We start from the raw sequence: 24172 nt of genomic DNA, 5'->3' as shown, positions 1-24172 counted from the left end.
GATGAGAAGCAGTAGGAATTTTGTTTAAAATTTTATTGAAACGTAAATTGAAATCTTTGATAGGTTCTCTTGACTCGGCCCTAAGATTAGAAAAGTCATTGACCAGTGTCATTGTAGACATGTCGTCACCAAACTTGGTCAGGAATTGTTCTTGGAAGATACCCCAACTAGTTATAGATCCAGATGGTAACGAGAAATACCATGATCCGGCTGTCCCTTGCAAAGTATAAGGGAAAAGTCGAACAATAACATCCTCATTAACAACTCCATTAAGATTTATAGATAACATAAAGTTATTTATATGCTCTTCCGCTAGCATACCTGCCTCAGGGTTAAACTTAGGCAGCCATTTTCCAGGATGGGCTGGTATCTGACTCAAGGGTGCAGGCATTAAGACTGCCCCTGGGTTATTCCATGGAGATTGGGCCATTGCTGAACTACTAACAGAGGAAAGTGCAGAAGATGATCCTTGTGGTTGAGAAGATGAGGATATTATGACTCCAGATGGTTGAGAAGGAGTTGAGGAAGTTACAATAGGCTAATGGACAATGATCTGAAGTAGAGGAGTGGATGGTTGACTTCACGGTGAAGAGGTTGAGATGGATGATGATGATGAAAAAGTGTCACTATCGGATCCTTTAGGAGACTTCCTTGCTCTCTTCCTGGTAAGTAGAGGTAATTCGGTTGGCTGAACACCAAACTTTTCGCTCTTTAACCTGGTGAGAGGATGGGCAGGATTATATTGCGAAGTCACGCTGCCTTGAGATTTATCAGACTTTTGAGGAGATATTGAAAATCGCTAAAGCTTGTGAATCAAAGATTCAACTTCAGGGGGTTCAATAGTAGATTGTTCTAAAATATCAGGGTTTGTAGTAGCATCTGTTGCTCCAGTGACTTCTAACTCTGTATTTAAGGTTTCTGAATGCAATGGAGAAGTCAGAGGAGATGGTGAGGGCGATTTACTCTCAGAATGGTATTTAGATTTGGATTTGCTTGCCATTCATAGTTCAAGGCCCTCCGTCTAGCGCCAAATATGTTGAAGCCCCGAAAATCAGGTCTACAACAAGGGGGATACCTGCCCGGTCCGGACCTTGGTTGGCAGCTCCTTTTCCGTTTGGTATAGCGGGTTCGACTGGGGATATGGGACCAATTTCCCAATTTATGTGTGTGTGTGTGTGAAAGATGGATATTTCTGTTTTTAACAATTTCTAAATGGAATACTTCTACTCTAATTCTAATCTAATAACAAGGAAATTATTATTCTAATAAACAGAAATATGTAAATCTACACTAACCCGGGGTGTAATCTTTCCTTTATGCGATCTAAAACGATTTAAAACAACAACTGGTAATAAAGATCATTTAGCTGCTATGAGAAAAGCATTCAATAAAGATGAACCACTTCGTATAAAAAGTTAGACGAAACAGTTGTGAAAAACATATCGCATAATAAGCTATTCATACACTAAGCATAAATAAATAGCTATCACCGTACAAAAGTGCCAAATGATAACTCAGGCATTCATACATTAATATATAAATAACTGAACTGAACATCACTCTAACACAAGGAAGAAATAGTTAAGAGATAGAAATACCATTTGTAACTAGTCCTACTCATGAGCTTCAAGTGATAACGATTTATCTCTTCTTGATCAAATATCCACTAAGAGTACAAAAGTGCAACATCAGTAGCAGATATCAAATGCAAACATCAATAAATCCTGTTCCATTCATTCATCAAAACCTCCTCAGAGGGTACAGAAGTGCATGTTCTGGGGATAAGTTTTTGATAAATTTCAGGACCCTTCTCTAAATGCATGAGAAGGGTTTAAATACTACTAACTAAATCTAAAAATAAATTATTACAAAAATATAGGATGCGGTTTAAATGACCGTCCTCTTTTGAGGAAAAGAAAACAAAATTAAAACTAAAATTAAATCTAAAATTAAACTACTTCTGTATTTGGTCCTTGAAATCGCACGCATGCAGCATCTGTTTGAGAAGAGTTGGCTGACCGACTTCCACTTTTAGCTGAGCTGAGAAAACATAATCGACAAGAGCTGGCACCATCTTTTCGGCCGAATTGATGATACAATTAGCAGTCATCCACTGGCTATGTGGCTTTACCAAGTAAGCCCAGTAATAATCCCAGTTCAACTTGGTTAACCCTTGGACTGCTTTTGCCTCTTCTTTTGCCTTTTGCTTCCAATCTGCCTATATGGTTACTTTCTTGTGATTTCCGGGACTTGCAGGTGAGTGGGCAATTAGCAGCTTTCCTTTTCGAGAAATTTTTCCCAGCAATGCGCGATTAGCGCTAACGCTAATCGCGCATCGGAAACTGCCTCCGTTCTTTGATTTGGGTTTCCTTGATGCGTTTTTCGCCTTTTGCACTTTTTGCTTCCAGCAGATATAAAGTTCATCATTTGTGAAAATAATATTTCCATAAGCTCTTGACCTTGAGTTTTAAACTATCTGTTTCTGATATCTGCGTTGTCCGGTATCCACTTTACCATGTCTGTGTATGGGAGAATTTTAGGCCTTGCTACTATCCGGTGCAAGAATGAGCAAGCTAGCTCTGTGAGGGATGCTTCAGAAGAACCATTTGAGCCCACGATAGCAACTACTTCCATTACTCTGGGATTCTCCTCTTCAAGCAGATTATACATGCCTTCCCACGTAGCAATTCTCGCGTCTCTGTTACAGGCCGTGTCTGTATACAAGGGTGCCATTTCTTTTTCTTCTGAGCTCGGGGTTTTGCTTTTCTTTCCCATTTTACCTTGCGTATTGCTTTGTATTGGCTTTTGTTCTCCGTTCCTGCAATTCACAAGTGAAGCGAAAATGAATGACAAGGAAGGGTGATGGGAAAGTTTTAAATGCCGCAGACACATCAAGTATACCACCTTACGTGAGATGATTTTTTCGATAAGCACGCACCCACATTCCATTAATAACTGGCAACTAATTCATTTATTAGCATTAAAGCGCATAACCAGGTGTCAGCTTATGGAAAATACTTTTCTTGAATAGTGTGCCCAAAAGATCTGCGATGGAGCGATTTTGCGATTTGTTTCGCAATATCGCAGATCGCAGCATCGCGAAATGATAATATCGCAAAATCGTAACATCACAAAGTTGGTCGCTCATGATATCATATTATCGCATTGTTGTTGTATCGTGAGATCGCAATATCGCAATATCGCAGATCGTAGGAATGTTATGAATGACAATCCTTGTTAACCTGTTTTCTGCGAAATGCGATTTGCGATTGGCGATATCACATATCGGCAAATTTTAAAGTGTTTCATGTAAGTTGTATTTGCTGGATGCGATGCGATATTTCATTATTGTGTATTGCGATATCGCAACGTTTAAAATTCAGCTCATAAGGAGGTATCCCATTATCTTTTTCTGATGCGATATTCCTAAGGAAAGCTTTGTGTCTTACCTTATCATAAAACTTAGATTTTTGGTTTTTAGAAGGGGGGGGCTTCCTAAGTTTATGATGGTAATTTTATTTGAAAAAGAAAATTTAAACACTACTTTGATTTTTTAAATTTTTTGCTAAGGGTCCCCACTTATTTAGTATTAGGAATAACACTAAATAAGAAGGGGGTTTGTTGCTGGCCACAACACTTTCTTACATCACTTCTTAGCATTTACTTTCATAGATCATAGTTTAGACTAGTTTGATGCAAAACTTTGTTTTTCTAGATGCACTCATTTCATTGCTTGTTTAATATTATTGGTTGACTGTCAGTTCCTTTGCAGTAGATCTCTTCTAGCAGTGGGCCAGCCTATCATCCATCCCATCCTCCATCTGATCCATGCCCTATAGGTCACCCAAGTCTCTCCTCAATTCTGCCTTAGTTTTCTGCATTTTCCATAGAATTTCTTCCTCTCTCCTTGAGTAAATCCAATCATCTTTCTCTCCTGATGATTCTTGGTAGACCCTAGGCACCCTAACACCTCATTCCGACCTTCATCCACCTTTTCCACCCACTCTCACACCCTCAAAATAGTAAAAACTACTCTCAGCCTCCTCTTGTAGGCCTCCTGTAGAATGTTGTTTTTCCTCTTGTATATTTCCTGTGTCCTCTTGTAGATTTTCCTGTAGGCTTTCCTTCGAAGGCCAAGTGTGGGAAAATCTTCTAGAAGGCCACCTGAGACCTCCTAGGACCCAACCACACCATCCTACATCCTCTCAAGTCCCAAAACTACCCTCCAATGCCACCTATTCGTTGCCACATTCACAAACAATAAATTACATGCATGTCAAATTCACATAAAAATCCAAAAAGATTTTTTTACACATTTACTTCCAGAAATAGCTTAGTTAGATGTTGTTTACTTCCTTAAGTAGGTAATTTCATTCTTTTCATGGTTTTCATAGTGTTTTCTGCAAAAGTAGGATTAGTTGGTTAATTAGGATTTACTTGGTTTGCTTTACATTTCAGTGTTTCTCCTTTCTGCAGTTAGAGTAGTATCTGTAGAGTAGTCTTTCTCTCCTTTCATCACAAATAGAGCTTCTTCTGGAATCCATAGAAGTTGGCTTGAGCTCCTAGTGATCTTGCGCTAGCTGACCAAGTGACAACCTACAGTAAGAACTAGTACTTGTGCATATGGCACCGTCACTTCCAAGTTTGTTACGAACTACCGAGTTGATAAGAGTAAAGTAGGCAGCCCAAGAGTTGCAGCATTATTGCTGCAATACTGGTGCTCACCAGCTTGCGACTTATTCAAGGGTTGCATCTTATCACCAAAACACTACCATAGGATACCATCATAAAGAATAACAATAAGAAGATACCTCAACTCAAAAATTGGCCTTCTCAACTTGAACTCTTTAAGAGAATTTAGCCAGACCTCGGTCTCTTTAACAGAACTTGGGTCAAATAATTAAAACTCCTTAGCTAGGCTTCACTTCTCCTCATCTTGAATTGACAATATTTCCTTACCTTGGGCTTATCTCGATTGTGTGTTCTATCTTAGACCTTATTCATCACACCTTCAAGTTTTTCCTTACCTTCGATGAGCCACATGTGAAGTATTTATACCAAATGACTCAGAGGTCAAGGGGTAGGGATGTCTTATCTTCTAGTAGGGTCAACTTGATTTCTAGTAGGGTATATATATTAATATATTCAAAAATTTATATCTCCTCAACTGTGATGAGTTAGAGGGCATGCCACTTACATTTGGAAAGGTCATGTTGAGGCTACATGATGATGTAGCTTTTCCTTTTGTTTGCCTTGACTTTCACCACTTATTTCTTAATTTTCTTGAAGGGCTTGTTCTCGTTGTCATCATTGTCTTTAAGGGATTAAACCCTTTTGCAACACCTCTTGTTGGATTCTTAGGGATTCTACTAAAATATTATGACATGCTTTGACATCATTCCCAACTCTTTGCCATCATTTCTAGAGCTAGGGATTTATTCTTAGGGCTAGGGCTTTGACATCAATGACAACTTCACTCAAACACCTACATACCAAATTAACACCCACCAAATTCCAAATAGAGAAATGAATAATTCAACTCTCTATGGCCATATTTAATATAACATTAATCCTCCTCCTATTATATTTACTTTGATCTTTAAATATTTCCATTTATTCTATCTTTCCAAAAACTTTATGTAAAATTAAGAAATATAGATAAACTTACATGACCTTATTGATCACTTTTCCATTGTCTTCACTTTAACATTTAAATAATTATACTTGGGTAAATGATAATAATCTACTTAATATTTCCCCACACCCATACCCTCACCCCCATGAGGGTGGGTGTGGTGAGGAAAATATTGGGTAAATTATAATAGTTTATTCAATATTTCCCCTGGGCGTTACTCCCATAACATATTTGAATTAAAATAAATTAAGTTATAGTAAAACAATAATTTATCTAATATTTCTTGGCACTCCATCTCCTTAAAGTGGCATGGGGGAAATATTTGGTGAATTATTATAATTTACCCATTAGCTACCCCTACCTTCAACTTTAAAAGAAATTAAAATTAAAATTAAAATAAACTAAGCTATATTAAAATAATAATTGTACCTAAAACTCAATATAGGGGGACATGTATAGGCATAAATGTTTGTAAAATTTAACATTTAACATACAAAAAAAAATTAATGTCCACTCAATATATTTGTAATAATCAAAACAATGTCAACTCAATATATTTGTAATAATGAAATCAATGTAAATCAATAATCTCTCAATCACAATCTTTGACAATCTCTGCAACATTATATGCTACCTTAATATGGTCTGTGTGATAATATAATTTTCAATACTATGCTCTTTCATAACCCTCTATTGCATTGAAAATCACCATCTAGGGTCATTTCGTACAAACCTGGCGCCCAAGGACCAAGGATTGTGCTCTTAGAAACCAACATTTAAAGGAAAACTTGGTCTTTTCCTTAGACCGGTTGGTACATGCTTTATTACAATGAATTTCATAATGGAAATCGAACAAGACGTATCTATTAATTATTCTCAAGTCCATGAAACCATTCATTGTTACTTGTGTTTGTGGTTGAATATGTAGTGATTTTGCTATTAGAGTAAGAATGTATTCCAGAATCACTTTTCATTTATTGATATGGTCCTTCCTACACGTCTAGCATACAACTGATTAACATGTAGGAATTTTTCGATGGATTAGGACCCTTCAACTAGATCCACCTCTGTGGCTTTCTTCACTGGTTGCTCCTCATAGTCAGGTATTTTTCACATGGAATGAGAAGAATTGAATTTCATGGGTACTACATTGGATAGTCGTTATGTAACCCTATTTTTCCGATGGCAAAAGAAATGATGAACCAAAATTAGTGGGGCTTTTCATGTGGCGCGAATATGGTTTCACTCAATTTGGAAACTGTACACAATGAAACTTTATGTAACCCTAATTTTGTGCGAATAAAACAACAACAAATCTTAATTATTCTATCATCTAATTAATGTTAAGCTTAGTTAAAATAGAGTAAAGTTTTTAAATAGGCAGCGAGACAAGTTGGGAGTGTTTAAACTTTATCTTTTAATGATTTTTTTATTAGTTTATAGGATATAAATAATTTTATGTATTAATTGTTAATAATGTCCCTCCAAGTATTACTAAATATATCTTGAAGAGTAGTTTTAAATTTAAATTTGCTAAGTTACCTCAATCTATTGAGATGATAGATATTCTTAATAACTTTAGTTATGAAAAATGATGAAATAAAAATTTTGAATGCAAAGCGACAATGTAATAGTGTTGAATGGAAAAAAATGTGAATAATAAGAGTGTAGTCAATTACAAATAGTTTTCATTGTGATCAATATCAACTATTTTTTTCTACTATTCTTATTGTCACCCTTGTTAGTTTTGTCATATTTTCATATCGATGATATGAAAAGTGTAGTTGAAATCGTAAATCATTTAAATCTTTAACTTGAATTGTTGTAGTAAACATCTTACCTTCTCTCTCTTGCTGTCCAATATTAATAGGTTGAATTATTATAACACAAAAATTAATGCACATTGTCAATATTTTTTTGTGCTTACACTAAAATCAATCACACTGTTAATCCAATCACTTTAAAATTAATGTACCATCATACATCTAGTGATATCAAATTAGAAATCAACATCTACATTGAAATCAATGCATCTAGTGCAAGAAATCAAATATAATAAAAAATCAACATCTACACTGAAATCAATACATCTAGTGCAAACAATAAAATATAATTAGAAACCAACATCCACATCGAAATAAATGCATCTAGTGCAAAGAATAAAATAGAATTATAAATCATCTACACTAAAATCAATGCATCTAGTGCAAGAAATCAAATAGGATTAAAAATCACATTTACACTAAAATCAATGCATCTAGTGCAAGAAATCAAATATCATTAGAAATCAACATCTACATTGAAATCAGTGCATCTAGTGCAAGCAATCAAATAGGATTATAAATCACCATCTACAATGAAATCAATGCATCTAATGTAAGAAATCAAATAGGATTATAAATAACCATCTACACTAAAATCAATGCATCTAGTGCAAACAATCAAATAGAATTAGAAAAAATCTACACTGAAATCAATGCATCTAGTGCAAGCAATCAAATAGGATTAGAAATCAACATCTACACTGAAACCAATGCATCTAGTGCAAGCAATCAAATATCATTAAAAATCAACATTTACATTGAAATCAATGCATTAGTGTAAGAAATAAAATAGTATTAGAACACACCATGTATGTTAAAATCAATGCATCTAGTGTAATAAATCTTCTTCCCTCTCTACCCCAACACCCCCCCCCCCCACCAACCCATCTATATCTATATCTCCCCACATCTCTCCTTCTTTGTCTCTTTATCTCACCCCCAAACATACACACACTCTCTACATCTCTCCCTTGTCACTCCCTCTCTCTCTCTCCACTTCTCTCTCTCTATGTATTTCTTCTTCCCTCCCTCTCTCCCTTTCCAACTCCATCTCTTTGTCCCTCCCTCTCTCCTCTCTCTCGTCCTTCCTCTCTATCCGTTTCTCTCCCCCCATCACTATCTCTCTCTCTGCCCTCTAACCCTGTCACTTTCTCTCTCCCTCTCTAATTATCTCTCTCCTCCTCTCTCCCCCTCAATCTTTGTGTCTCCCTCTCTCTCTTAACCTTCTCTCCCTCTCTCATTCCTCTCCTTCTCTATCTCTTCATTCCTCCTCTCCCCTCTAATTTAGTTTATATCCTTCAGCGCAAGCAATTAAATAGGATTAGAAATCACCATCTACACTGAAATCAATGCATCTAGTGTAATAAATCTTCTTCCCTCTCTTCCCCCTCCATCTATATCTATATCTCCCTCCATATATCCTTTTTTGTCTCTCTATCTTCCCCCCACATACACACATGCTCTCTCTCTCCATATTTATATATCTCTCCCTCTCTCTATCTCTCTCTTCTTCCCTCTCTTCACCTACCATCTATATCTCTATCTCCCTCTGTCTCTCTTATCTTTCTATATCACCCCCAAAACATACACACTCTTTCTCTATATTTATCTATCTCTCCCTCCCTCTTCCTCTCGCTCACTCTCTCTCTTCCCCTATTCTTCCCCTCTCCCCCTTCTATCTCTCTTCCCTCCCACTCTCCCCCCCCCCTCTCCATCTCTATCATCACTCCCTCTCACTCTCTCCACATTTCTCTCTCTATGTATTTCTTCTTCCCTCCCTTTCTCTCCTTCCAACTCCAACTCTCTATCCCTCCCTCTCTTCTTCGTTCTCTCACTCCCTATATCTCTCCACCTCTATCACTCTATGTCTATGTTCTTCCCTCCCATATATATCTAGAGTATATATATATATATATATATATATATATATATATATATATATATATATATATATATATATATATATATATATATATATATATATATATATATATATATATGAATATTAGATTTAATGATGTTTTTTACATGGCATGATGACAAAATTTATAATAAAACTACATCAAATGAATATTTTCAAATATTACAACTGTGACATGGAAATATTTATGCGTATAGAGATTATAATATATTTATAGGATATGGTTTTCCTTTTAAAGATTCATTGTACAAATAATTAATTAAAAGAACTATTAAAATATTTTACTCCAAGATTTTGGATTATGTGTTGAATTAACCATTTTACTTTGATTTAAGAACTGGTACTGGCTTTAGTAAAGAGTAAAGATGTTTAAAATTTTAATGTGGTAAAAAAAAATGTTGAAGATAAATTTATGGTCCATTCAAATTCAACATATATGAGAAAGAACTATTAAACACATTAGATAATTGTATTGTAATTTTTTTATCTAAACACATGAGATAATTGTATTGTAGTTTTTTTTTATCTATATGGTTATTTAACTTTGATCATGGAAATACTTACACATCGGGGTTGTATTGTAGTTTTTTTAATCTAAACGAAGGAGGTAATTGTATTGTAGTTTTTTTTTATCCATATGGTTATTTAACTTTGAGCAGGGACATACTTACACATTGGGGGTCATACTGGAATGTAGAATGTGCCTCTAGGCGCAAGTAGTTCAGATGCATTTTAACTCTGGATCTACAAACCTGTAGAAAGATCAAATCCTTTTCACTCTTTGCATTTTAAGAAATTTAATTTCTCTAGATACTTCAATTCCTCTAAATACTTAATAAATCTAAAATTAAAATGAATCTAAACTAGTTCAATATTAAAATAAACTAATTTGATTCACCTAATATTTTACCCTACTCTCACACTCACAATAAATTCAAATTAAAACAAGAAAAATATGGGTCATTGCTGCTTAATACATGCTTTTAATGTCAAAAGTAATTAGTTGATACATTAGTAAATGTGTCTAGGAGAAGTTTGAATTTAAGATTGTTTTTACAATAATTTTTTTGGATAAGAAGTAAGTAATTTATTATGATATATATTATTACTAATATTATATATTATAAATGTTTTAATTATTTTTAACATTTTTATATGGTATTAATTAAATTCATTTTGTTTTTGTTATTGAATTTTAATTATATTTAATGAAAAAATAAATTAAATAATTAATTATTATTATTTTTTTCTCTACAAAGATTAAAATCTATTAACTGAAAAGTAGAATAATTTTACAAGGAGTTGAGGCCTCAGATAACAGTACCTGAGAGCACTCAACACAGCAAAACTGCCCCAGTATAGAAGGAACCTGGGGAGACCAGTTACAAAGAGCTAGAAGACAGATATAGAACCCAGAGATAGACTAGTAGAACGTAGGAAGAAACATGAAAGCAAGAAAGCCTATGTACTTGGCAAACCAGACGGTAATTAAGCAACCACTGCCCTGAAGGGAAACAAAAACATCAAGTTGAAGATGTTGAACCATGACTGTAAATAGAGTGGCCTGGAAGTAGTCATCTGAGCGATATCAAAACCAAAAAGAGAGAAAAAATAGACCCAGGTGGCCTTAAACTTCCACATCCTCACCAGGAGTCTTCTCCGCTACTGGACACGCGCTGCCAATCCTCAAATTTTCATTGCCATCCTTCTCGCCCGCTGGGTTCGCCAAGGAATGACTAGTAGCTCCAAAAGTCCCTTCCCCGGCCACTGGAGTAATGTCTTCAAGAGGTAGAATGATTCTGGGAACTTCATCCTGACCAAGCTTATCACTCATACGATTCTCCTGGCTTCCCCCATCCATTAATTGCTCATTGCTTTGAGAAGGTTCAGGAGCCATGCATGACAAAGGAGAGATCTGATTTTCTTCTTCCGATAGGATTATAGTGATATGAGCAGTGATCAGAGGCCTATTCAGATTGCTTTGGAATTTGAAATGAGTGGTTTGGAAAGCACTATTTGGAGTTGGCTTGCGCACAGGGCTCGGAGGAGGCACATCCACATGAGAGGAGGGAAGATTGACAGGAGACTGTTCAGGGTCCATAGAATGACTAGCCATCGAACGTTTGCCGCTACCACGTCGCCCCCCAGAACGATTCCTCCCACTCTGGCGAACCATTATGAAGAGCGAAGGGGAAGGCACAGAGTAACCAGATACAACGACAAGAGGACAAAAGGACTGAAACAGAGACTGAATCAAGCGCACAGAGTATGCCTGAGAAGGAGAAGAAACTCGTCCAATTCTAAATTCTAGAGCTTTAAAAAGCTTACCCCTTAAAGCCGTGCTAATCCTGCCGTGGGGAACCTTAGCATAATAATACCTCTTCTAGAATAACAGAGAGTCGGCCTAGAGCTTGCCTCTGTTTGCAGAGTCCTGCTTGTCACCAAAAACCGCATCAAACCAAGGCCCGAAACAAGAAGACTGAACGCGAGGTGTGAAGAGAATAAATAGGATCGCCATGATTATAACTACCACAGTTTTGCTTTGAACAGTGCACGCCATTAATGCAAAAATACTGCCATATCCATCCTTATTAAGACTATCCCTCTTGCGCGAGGTGAGAACCTGGGAAGCCACGCTGCCCTGCAACTGGCAGTACCTGGTCTTACAATCTGTCATGAATATCATTTAATTCATTTGTGTCACCCGCATCAGGTGGAAATAATTAATTATTTTAAATATATATATATTAATTTTATATTAGTAATTTTTAAATAATGATAATATTATTAATAATTTGAAATTTTTTGATGTACAATTTTTCTAAAAAATCATGTTAATATAAGTATCGGTTATATTTCTATCTATGTTTCAGCAAAACTTATGTAATATAAGTGTCGGTTATATTTCTATCTATGTCTCGGCAAGACTTATGTAATTCTTACTTATGTAATTCTTTGAGGACAAGCATTGAAGGAAAAGTAGGGTAAAGAAAAAAAAAATGATATTATGTCATTACAAAATATAAATCAATCTAAAATACCAACACAATTATTTAGCTTTTTAAAAATCACACAATCTTTGTACACTACACACCATTGTAATCACTAAATTATTTTAATAAAAGAATATAAAAAATAACTCTAATAAAAACAATTAAGTGCATGAATTCCAAATACAAATAATATACTCTATGAAAGTAGCTTCACCGGGAATTGTAAAATTAAAAGTTACAATATTAATGCAATCTAGTTTCAAGGCAACTGCACCCACAATAATAATAATAATAATAATGCAATATTTACAAATAATCAATTTGACCAATATCCACATTGAAATATTTTATTTATAGTTAATATAAAATAATTTTGCTATTAATATATATTTTTAAATATCATAGCTTAACAATTTAGAAAATGAATTGCAGGTTTTTTTCATACTAAGATGTAGCTTCAATATTATTTTAATAATGAAAGGATTGCAAATCTTCCTTCAATTAAACAAGCATCTCAATTGAACTAAAAAATACAAATCTTATTATAAATAAAATTACAATTTTTTTTAAGGTAAATATTAAAACATCTTACTCATAGTAATGTTAGAAAAAAGTTTTGTTATTAATATTTTTTAATCCATAAATAAAAATATTATTTAATTAATTTTAAATGTGATCTTATTGCATACCATCTTCTCCTTATTAAGTTATAAAGAATCTCATATTCATAGCTTATATTACTAGCAATTGTCCCAAAAGGTACAAAGAGAGGCCGATAGGATTATTAAATTAGAATTGTTGAATTTCTCCAGAAGAGATGTTAGTTCAAGCCTAACGGATGAGCAATTTGAGCTCGCTAAAGGCCTTCTAATTGTTTTTTATTATTGTAAAATTATATTGATAATTCATTAGTTTTACTTTCAAAAGCTTGAAGGAATTTGAAGAGTAGGTATAGAATTGCTTTGTGGGATTTGATCCCAAGTGTTGAGTTGATTGCTTTAACTTGCTTGGAATAGCAACCTTGAGTGCTTTGATAATTGTACGTCTATTGGGTGTTGGTGCTTGTATCGTCTCCCCCTGCATTTTGATTATTATTCAGAGAGCTGAAGAACATTCCACTAGAGTCAACAATGGATACATTTTTATTAAGTGCATTTGAAACATTTATTACAGCCATAGGAGAATTGAAATCTAAATATAAAGTGAAGAAGTCATCAACTTCAAAGGATAATTCTATTCCTGTGGCTGCCTCTACAATAACCTTACTATTGGTTGCTATCGTTTGGTTCACAATCTGTTGCTCTCCAAGTGCTTGAAAAGTCATTAAATTATCATACGTGAACTCTTGCGAAGTATTAGTAATGAGCTTGCCATGAGAGGATTCTACCCAGCTAGAGGAAGAGATCCTACTATTGCCAAATGCACTATCAACACGAGGCATTGGCATCAGCTTATTCAAAGGATGTTCAAAGCTCTGCAATCCACATGATGTAGAGAAGTAACAACCTGCGAAGGCAAATGCAACAACCAATATTACATTAGAGGCTCTATAGCCAACATTCAGCTACACTTTCATGTGCCAGATAGCTAAAAAACAGATAAGCTCTAATTTAGCAGTCCTATATTACCTCGGGGAAATGGAGCAAAAGATTTTCCACATCCTTCTTTCAAGACATTTGGCTCATCAAATAATACAAGGTAATCATCAGCTGCAGTGCCCCAGAAGAAAAGTCCCTTGGCAAATTACATGTGCATAGCTTTCTCCCAATCACGACTTGTGCCTCTCCTAATAAAAATCAATTATAACAAAATATGATACAAGAAGCGAAACAAGAGATTGGTATAAATTATGGTCAGAAATAAATTCCTTACAATGATAAGAAAGAGTAGTGAGATATAAGATATACATGAAGCCAAATAGTAAGATATAAATTCCTTACAATGATAAAAAAAGTGCACATCATTGGCACAATGGAACAACAGAGAGAAGAAAGAGCAGAAGACTGTTCTATGATTTACCAATGGGCAATGACAATTTTTATCACTCCTAATAAAAAAACAATAAACAGACGCGACTGGTACATGAGAATAATAGAGTACAATTTTAATCTTGGTAAGATATAAATTACTTCCAATTATAAGAAAGAGTACATTCTTGGATATGATAGAACAACAAAGAAAAAACAGACGAAGAATGGTACATTGGTAACAAGACAAAAATCTCTCACAAGGAGAAGAAAAAGTACATTATGTGATGTGCATAACTTCCTCTGTATCACAACTTGTATATCTCCTAATGAAAAAAATACAACCAAAATTACATGCATGAAACAAAACAAAAGGGACTGGTAATATGAGTAAGATACAAATTCCTTCCAAGGAGAAGACATAATACATTCTTGTCATGATAGAACACAGCAGACAAAAGAAACAGAAGAAGATTGGTTAAAGAGAAGTACTTACAAGGAGAAGAAAGAGTGAATAACCAATATGATTCCAAAATTATTATACGCACTCATTTTTGCTGTAGAGCACATTTTCTTTTTTTTATTATTTGAATAGATATACAGGGAAAATATGAAAAACTAGAGCTCAATACATATATAAATAATCTGAGTAATGACAGATCGCATGGTGAAATGTTTGCAGAGGCATCTCAAAATCAGCATGCAAGTGCAAATTTATTTTCAGCTTTAAACTAATACAATTTGAGTATACTAACAAACTTGGGTTAACCATTCTACTCAATTCTCTGTTACCAACAAACCCAAAATTCTCACAATACAGTTCTAAGGTCATCTGCTAAGGGTTCCCTTAAGGTTGGAGATTTATAGTGGAGTCCAACAAAATCCTGGCAGGCATCTATCACCTTCCGTCATGAATCGAGATGATGTTTCTGAGCTCTCTTATCATCCAGAATCAGAATGTACAGATAAAGGTGATGGCTATGCCATGTCACGGACCATACTCTACATAGAGTTTGTCACAGATGTTGACTCCCATGGGGTTGCACAATTTTTACCAAGTAAGAACTCCAGACATCAACAACCTGCTCAGATACTTCGACTCATGACAGATCACATGATGAAATATTTGCAGAGGCATCTCAGAGTCAACACTGCTCAAAATCAGCGTTCTAGTGCAAAATTATTTTCAGCTTTAAAGTAGTACAATTTGGGTATGCTCACAAACTGGGGTTAACCTTTCTACTCAATTCTCCATTACCAACAACCCCAAAATTCTCACAACACGGTTCAAATAAGGTCATCATCTGCTAAGGGTTTCCTTTAACAATAGAGATTTGTAGTAGACTCTAGAGTCCAACAAAGTCCTGGCAGACTATCTATCACCTTCTGTCATGAATCGAGATGATGTTTCTGAGCTCTCTTATCATCTAGAATCAGTTTGTAAAGATAATGGTGATGGCCATGCCATGTCACAGACCATAATCTACATATTGTTTGTCACCAATGTTAACTCTCAAGGAGTTGCACAATTTTTACCAAGTAAGAACTCCAGAGTCCAGACATCAACAATCTCCTAAGAACTAGATTGAACTCATATTATACTTAATCATAAGGGAAGGAAATCTAGAACCATAGACCAGAATGTATTTGGTTGAATATAGAAGGAATGTCCAAGAGTCCAAGACCACTGAAACTTTTAGCCTCTTCCAGTACAATAATGAGAAATTGAGAAATAATTACCAGGTGCAGATCCAGTAGTCGTTGCAAAAGCTGGAAAGGTAATTATTTTCGATCTTTTGTCTTTTGTTTATATTCCTGAGACCAGTACCATAGACCACTGAAACTTTTAGCCTCTTCCAGTACAATATTCAAGAAAAATCTTCTCTTAATCTCAATGTCAGCTATAAACAAATGACAATACCTTTCTAGCTTTTGCAACGACTACTTGATCTGCACCTTCTGTAATAACAGCTATCCTCTTGTGAGTTCCAGTTGCCTTTGGCAGTGCTGACATCTTTAGGGCTATTTCTTCAACATTGTCAGTCTAGAAAATGCAAAAGATTTAGTAAACATCTACTCCATTCAAGTTCAGAAGTATATTGGTCAGAAATTAAGATCACATAATTTACCTCCCACCCTTGCGCCTTTGCAAAAGTCCTTGCTTCAGTCTCATCTCCAAAAACATAATCCATATACCTGAGGTAAAATTGCCAGATATCATGAAACATTTCAAACAGTATAATAAATATAAGTTATAATAGAGGGAATTTGGATATCATAGAAGAAAGAAGCCAAATCAACTTGGTATGAAAATAGAAATGTTTTAAGTTCTATCTGCGTAATCATCTGCTATCTAGATATCAGACTAAAACAATGCAAGGAAGTAGGTCTTACGGAAAAACTTTCATCCATGCCTCAGTAAAACATTCACAGATATAAGGAGATGCAAGATTCATCATAAATATCTGCACGACATGAAATACAAGACCATTTGGCATGGACATTGTTAGTTTGCCAAATAACCAATAACACAATAACCCCTCCGCTTCTAGATACCAAAGTGATTACAATACACTTTACCTTCCCTTTCTGAGCTGCATGTTCAGCCACAAGTTGAATCGACTCAGGCGAGACTGCAAGGAAAAAGCCAGCAATATAAAAGAACTTGGCCTTCTCAACTGTACAAAAAACAATAATTTCCTTTTAAACTTAGAGCTAAGTAAAGCCTAAGCATTGAGAAAATAACTTAAAAGAGAGCAAAAACTTCAGTACATTACCTAAAGCCCAGTTTTCGGGTGATTTCAAGTGTTCTGATTTGTAGCAATTTGTTGCTAACAAATTTACAACCACTGACCTAAACATTACAAGGTTAATATTTAAACGAGTCAAGAGAGAAAAACCTGACGAGAACAGCTGGCAATGAAGCGAATATTATGTGCATAGGTCAAGAAACTTAGGTATCTGGGGTGTCCGTGACAAAAGAACTAGTACACAGTACAATACAATAACACACTGTTAAGAGACATTTTCAGTGCTCACCTTTCACCCCCAACGATAAGAACAACACATGTGCCAGTTGGTTTTGTTTCATCCTCATAATAATGCACCTGTATGAAACACAAAATACAGTTTCTCATATCAGTGATTCTTCAGGGAAACAGAGTACTTTTGCAAATATTGGCCAAATGAAAATATAAAGCAATGAAAACAAACTATACTGAAGATAATGGAAGTTACATTGACTCCAGGGGCTTTCGAATTTTTCTTCATCTCTGCCCCAAACTTGTCCTTGCCAAGAAGGGTGCCTGAGACCAGTAATAGACATGCACAGAGATAAAGGAAATCACGGTTACCACAACCATCACGGCCTAGATCCGCGAGACTGAATCTCTTTAAGGAAACGACAGACTGAAAACCTAAGGGAACTTGGAATGTTACCTTCGAACGTCCTCGAGTTTATTCCACTTCCTGGGAAAACATGGACAGAACCTACTACAAGAATCGTTATGAAACAATAAGTCAGAGACTAAGGGAACAAGAAACCTAGGTCTCTGCAAGAAAGAAGAGGAAACAAATTATAAACCACACCCTACTTGTAAATCAAGAAAATCAAACATGAATGGAAATGAAACAAAACAAAAACGAGTTATTGGGAAAAACAAATTAAAAAAGCTAACTAATACCTGCCATTCAGCGCCTTTCTCCAGCAACATATGCCATGGTTGAGTTCCTTTCTAAGAAAAATTTTCATATCCAGAATACTCAACTCCCGAGGAATCGTCAGATTCATGGTAAAGGGGATGCCAATGCACCAAGTAGACAAGCATCTGAGGATAGAAAAAGAAAGCAACCAGCGCTAGATCTGTCTGCCAAATTAATTAAAAAACAAAAGCAAAAGCAAAACTAAACTAAACTTCAAAAAAAGGGGAATGAAATCAATCACGAAGAAGTATGAAAAAGGATCAAATTAATCTGCAACGCAACAGAGTCAACACATAAACAATAACAGCTAGGTTGCACAGTAGATCCACAACGATTGCATAAACATAAACGGTCTGCTTCTCCAAGATGATCATTGCCATCAAATCCATGTATTACAGTGCTTCCATTACTAGTGAAATCACAATTATCATAAGGGCAATGCCCAAATCCCATGTTAAGTCATGGGGGAGGCCCTGCCTGTGGCCTATGAACAGTAAACAAAGGGAAACAACCAGAATCCACCAAGTAAAATCAATGGGAAGCAACTTTATTATCTTGTGAGTAAGAGCTTTAGTAGCTTCTCTCATTATTTCCTTCACCAACTCGGAGATGACAGTAGTTACAGCTTCTATGAAACACTTGGCCAATCTCTCTGCCATTTTCAATTCCGCCAAAGTGTTATTGCTGCCAAAACAAACAAATTGGATTGTTAACGAGATGCTCCTGACATCTTCAACGATAAACTATAAAGAGACGAGGAAGAGTAATACTAAACAACAATATTAAATTTAAATCTAAATCATTTCTGAAAATCCGAATAACCAGAACATGGGAAGTCTTACCGTATAGCCCAACGAAGACGAGTCCGGTGTGGCTTGGACGCGCATGATTCTGAAGGGACACGCCGGCATTTTATAAGTTTATAGAAAAGCAATGACAATGACAATGTGACACTGTTCACGGAATTTTCTGTGACAATGACAATGTGACACTGTTCACGGAATTTTTTGTGACAATGACAATGTGACACTGTTCACGGAATTTTCTGTGAACAATGTCACATTGTCATTGTCATTGCTTTTCTATAAACTTATAAAATGCCGGCATGTCCCTTCAAAATCATGTGCGTCCAAGCCACACCGGGCTCGTCTTTGTTGGGCTATACGGTAAGACTTCCCATGTTCTGGTTATTCGGATTTTCAGAAATGATTTAGATTTAGATTTAATATTGTTGTTTAGTATTACTCTTCCTCGTCTCTTTATAGTTTATCGTTGAAGATGTCAGGAGCATCTCGTTAACAATCCAATTTGTTTGTTTTGGCAGCAATAGCACTTTGGCGGAATTGAAAATGGCAGAGAGATTGGCCAAGTGTTTCATAGAAGCTGTAACTACTGTCATCTCCGAGTTGGTGAAGGAAATAATGAGAGAAGCTACTAAAGCTCTTACTCACAAGATAATAAAGTTTCTTCCCATTGATTTTACTTGGTGGATTCTGGCTGTTTCCCTTTGTTTACTGTTCATAGGCCACAGGCAGGGCCTCCCCCATGACGTAACATGGGATTTGGGCATTGCCCTTATGATAATTGTGATTTCACTGGTAATGGAAGCACTGTAATACATGGATTTGATGGCAATGATCATCTTGGAGAAGCAGACCGTTTATGTTTATGCAATCGTTGTGGATCTACTGTGCAACCTAGCTGTTATTGTTTATGTGTTGACTCTGTTGCATTGCAGATTAATTTGATCCTTTTTCATACTTCTTCGTGATTGATTTCATTCCCCTTTTTTTGAAGTTTAGTTTAGTTTTGCTTTTGTTTTTGTTTTTTAATATGAAACGTGACACTGCCAAAATCAAAAACAACAATATTTTTCTCTCCACCCTTCTTGTCCAAGCCATAAGCTATTGCTAAGGAAAAATATTTACAAAGCTAATGGTGAAACTGTACTTGCAGAGTGATAGTTCTTGCTAAGGAAAAATATTTACAAAGCTAATAGTGAAACTGTACTTGCAGAGTGATAGTTCTACGTAATACAGAATCAAAGCTCTACATCATAAAAATTATGAAAGGCAAACCAAACTGCAAAAGGCCTGAGACCCAGTACTCTGGAAACCAAACAGATCGATACAACCTGAGACCAAGTACTCTGAATACCAACCAGATCGATACAACCTTTTGTATGAGCTGAATATCCATGTATAAGTAATGAAACAATAAAGCAAGAACTGTCAGACAAGGCTGCAATTTTTCTTATAAAAATATCTCCCACTGCAACAAATTCATAGCAGAAATTTAATGACACAGCCCTGCAATAATAAATTGAAAGGTATGTGGAAAAAACGACATGGTCTCTAATCACTTCAATATCTATCTCAGCGGGATCAGTGGCCTGAACCTCATAGTGAAAACCATCAAGTTCCCTTTTCAGTCTGTCCTTAGTTGTAGCATAAAGCATATTTGTTCTGATTTTGGATACATCTGGACACCTGAAAATGCATGGATTCCATCACTCATACATAAATACAATATTTTAAATAGATAAGAGTTGACAAACAAAAAAAAGAAATGGGGACCTCCTGCATGAGGCTCAAATCACTTAAGCACTTGAGCTGGCTTACTGAAACTGTACTTGCAAAGTGATAGTTCTACGTAATACAGAATCAAAGTTCTACGTCATAAAAATTATGAAAGGCAAACCAAACTGCAAAAGGCCTGAGACCCAGTACTTTGAAAACCAACCAGATAGATACAACCTGCGACCAAGTACTCTGAATACCAACCAGATCGATACAACCTTTTGTATGAGCTGAATATCCATGTATAAGCAATGAAACAATAAAGCAAGAACTGTCAGACAAGGCTGCAATTTTTCTTATAAAAATATCTCCCACTGCAACGAGTTCATAACAGAAATTTAATGGCACTGCCCTGCAATAATAAATTGAAAGGTATGTGGCAAAAACGACACGGTCTCTAATCACTTCAATATCTATCTCAGCGGGATCAGTGGCCTGAACGTCATAATGAAAACCATCAAGTTCCCTTTTCAGTCTGTCCTTAGTTATAGCATAAAGCATCTTTGCTCTGATTTTGGATACATCTGGACACCTGAAAATGCATGGATTCCATAACTCATACATAAAGACAATATTTTATATAGACAAGAGTTGATAAACAAAAAAAAGGGAATGGGACCTCCTGCATGAAGCTCAAATCACTTAACCACTTGAGCTAGCTCACTAGGCTGGAGATTTTTTATAGTCAATATAAGACAATTAAAATTGACTTGATACATATAACGATCATGTTTCAAAAAGAAATAGATGGACCTACACGTAAGCAGAGAAGCAAACGGTTCCGGCTCCTCCAGTGGTAACCAAAAGGAAAACTTTACAAATGGGTGAAATTCATTGCCACCTGTAGCATGTAGTATAAAGGAGGACAAATGAACTTCTGCCCGGTTGTCGGAGGATTCAGAAGCTTCAGAAAAGGCCTGTAGCCTAATGGCATGTAGCAATCTAGCATTGCAGAGTGTTTGAATTAGATAACAGCCCAAAACCAAAGATATCATCCACAAATGAGATGCAATTAAGGGATCACGGCTTCTATCAGACATGATGTTATGAAAATTCAATGTCGATACAAACTGGACCAATAGACAAAATTTTTTTTATCGTTGACATAAGACAATTTGAATTAACATGATCCATAGAAAGATCATTAAGTTTTAAAAAACTTAGATGACCTTACACTTATGCAGAGCAGCAAAGGTTCCTTCTCCTCTAGTAGTTATCAAAAAGGAAAAATTTACAGATGGCTAAAATTTCTTAATGCCTTTATCCTTTTGTAGAGAGGAGGACAATGAAGTTGTGCCTGTTCAATGTAGGCTTCAATAAAGGGCCTGTATTAATCCAGCATTGCAGTGTTTGAATGAGATAATACTCCATAATCAGAGAGAAGATCCACAAGGAGAGGTGGTTAAGGCATCATGGCTTCAATGTTGTGAAAAGTCAAAGACGATATGGACCCATAGACTGAGATTTTTTTTTATAGTTGACATAAGAAAATTTGAATTAATATGATCCATAGAAATATCATTAATTTTCAGAAAGGGCTCACATAAGCAGATAACCAAAAGTTCCTTCTCTTCCAGTGGCTACCAAGAAGGAAAACTATAGAGAAGTCTGAAATTTCTTACCAACTGCACCCTTTTCTAGAAGAGGGAAGATATGCAATTGTGCATGTTTGATGGAGGCTTCAAAAAAGGCCTGTATTAATCTAGTATCGCAGAGAGTTTGAATAAGATAACAGTCCATAACCACAGAGAAGATAGGTGGTTAAGGCATCATAGCTTCAATTAGACACAACAGAGATTTCCTTCATTAAGAGAAATTAATTATTCTGGAACAAAATCCGTTACAGACAACCGAGAACATAGGAAGTTAAGGCATCATGGCTTCAATCAGACACAACAGAGATCCCCTTCATCAAGGGTAATTATTATTATTGTATAAAAAATCCCATACATACAATACTGGTAACGCCTAATAAACCACCTTTGTCTAGCAATTGTTATGCATATGGGTTTATTCACAACACACACCCAACATAACAATCACAAGCTAGAGAAGGGGCACAAGGCATGAAAACTATACAGCCAATAATGTTAGTATACTATTACTACTAGAGTGAGGGGAGGATGCTATCAAATCAACCCAGTGTCTTGCATCCCAAATCCAGCTTTCAGATTCATAAAGCATGAAATAGGCTAAAGGGATCGGAACATTTACCTATTGGCTGAGGGTTTTGTTTATATCTCTCTGTGATAATGGAACTGGTTGCATTGTCTAACCTATCCAATGAAATTTGTAACTGCACCAGACCAGACAATCCTTGGAAACAAATATATAAAGAAGACTAAGCTGATATCTCACGACACAAAAACTTCATAGAAAAGAAGAAAACTGGAAACCCATAATAACAAGAGCCCCCGGGATGACTGGGACGTGAACACACCAACGATTCAAATACATTAGCTTAATTTTTCAGCTTGATCAGAGTTCGTTAGTGTGTAAAATTCTTAAAAATGGAACTTAAATAGGAACCGGCCTAAACTGGGTGTGGGCTTGATGAATTGTGGGAGAATTGAAATGGGAAGGTGGATGAAATTCATTACCATGCAATGAAGAAGATCTTGCTTTTCTGACAGTTCTCGTAGATGACAAAATCGAAGTCATAGACAGCGTATCGGCAATCGTTCTCGGGGAGGGCAGCAGTGAAATCATCGTAACTCTCGGCAGGTCCTCCGGTCTTTTCAACGACCACTTGTTTAGTTTTCTCGTCGATTTTGAACACCAGGTAGCGATGGATCTTCTTCCTCTTCAGCTCCAGGAAAGCGTGCTTGCAGTCATCTGCAACGCCCATTCCAGAAGAAGCGCTCGACTGGATGGATGAATGCCATTCAATGCCCCACAAAATTCAACTCAACCGATTAATTGATTGAATATTTTTTTATCAGTTTCCACTAAAAGAAAAGAAAATCAAAGAAGTTAGTTATTGTTTACCATTGGGTCACACTCTACTTTCCATTCCACATTAGTACTCTGTTCTGGATGCTGCTGCAAAGAAGACAGAAAAGAAACAAGAATCCTAATTCCAATAGCCCGCCATTAACTATCAAGAAAAAGCTATGAACCCTTAAGTGGGCTTCAAATCGTCAAACATGGACGCCCATGACTAAATCCCGCCACTATTAACAAGCGAAACTCGATCATTATTCTGAGGAGCACAGCTGCGAAAATCCTCTGGCTCAACTTTCAATCTCAACGGACTTTTCTTCTTCTTGGCATCCCCGCGCCCAAAAACCACCGCCTCCCCATTCTTGAGAGCCAGAGTAGGCAGTAACCCGCCCAAGCGCCTACAACTGCGATTTCCTCTGCAAAATACCTTCGAAGCTGAGACATACAGAGTCGGCTCCGAAGGCGGTGGCGGGTGGAGAAAACCACAAACAAATCTCCGAACGCGGCGCTTCGTTTTCTTTAAAGAAGACACAAGCCTCTGGACATACGGAGTCGATTTCCCCGCTCGCACTTGGCTAACTTCAAAATCTCCAGCCTGTGCTTTGTGAT

General features: G+C 36.1%; 1 protein-coding gene across 2 annotated transcripts; it reads right to left on the bottom strand.

Moving 5' to 3' along the window:
• Window positions 1–19988: 19988 nt before the first annotated feature.
• On the bottom strand, window positions 19989–23793 carry LOC149185511 (actin-depolymerizing factor-like). 2 transcript variants are annotated; one of them, XR_016255632.1, is made up of 3 exons: window positions 23221–23793; window positions 20440–21152; window positions 19989–20312 (listed from the first exon to the last, which is right to left on the bottom strand). XR_016255632.1 is itself a non-coding variant. In XM_089410715.1 (2 exons), exons 1-2 carry the CDS (start codon window positions 23466–23468, stop codon window positions 20705–20707), a joined length of 696 nt encoding a protein of 231 aa, XP_089266841.1. In that variant the 5' UTR covers window positions 23469–23793; the 3' UTR covers window positions 19989–20704. The 2 variants fall into 2 exon arrangements, 1 of the variants encoding a protein (XP_089266841.1); XM_089410715.1 differs by having other exon boundaries at window positions 19989–21152.
• Between the last annotated feature and the right edge of the window lie 379 nt (window positions 23794–24172).

The sequence above is a fragment of the Pinus tabuliformis genome, chromosome 3_1 (genome assembly GCF_031772625.1).
Source record: "Pinus tabuliformis cultivar Carrire ecotype Pingquan chromosome 3_1, CPIR1, whole genome shotgun sequence".
NCBI lineage: Eukaryota > Viridiplantae > Streptophyta > Pinopsida > Pinales > Pinaceae > Pinus > Pinus tabuliformis.
Note: the sequence above shows the minus strand (reverse complement) of the source record. Positions and strands in the feature narration are given on the sequence as shown.

Excerpts from the sequence above, each read along its gene's own strand:
- LOC149185511 (XM_089410715.1), bottom strand. The coding sequence starts at position 23,468 with ATGGGCGTTGCAGATGACTGCAAGCACGCTTTCCTGGAGCTGAAGAGG. Across the intron at positions 21,153-23,220 it reads AAGATCTTCTTCATTGCATG|GTGTCCAGATGTATCCAAAA; the intron begins GTAATGAATTTC and ends ATGCATTTTCAG.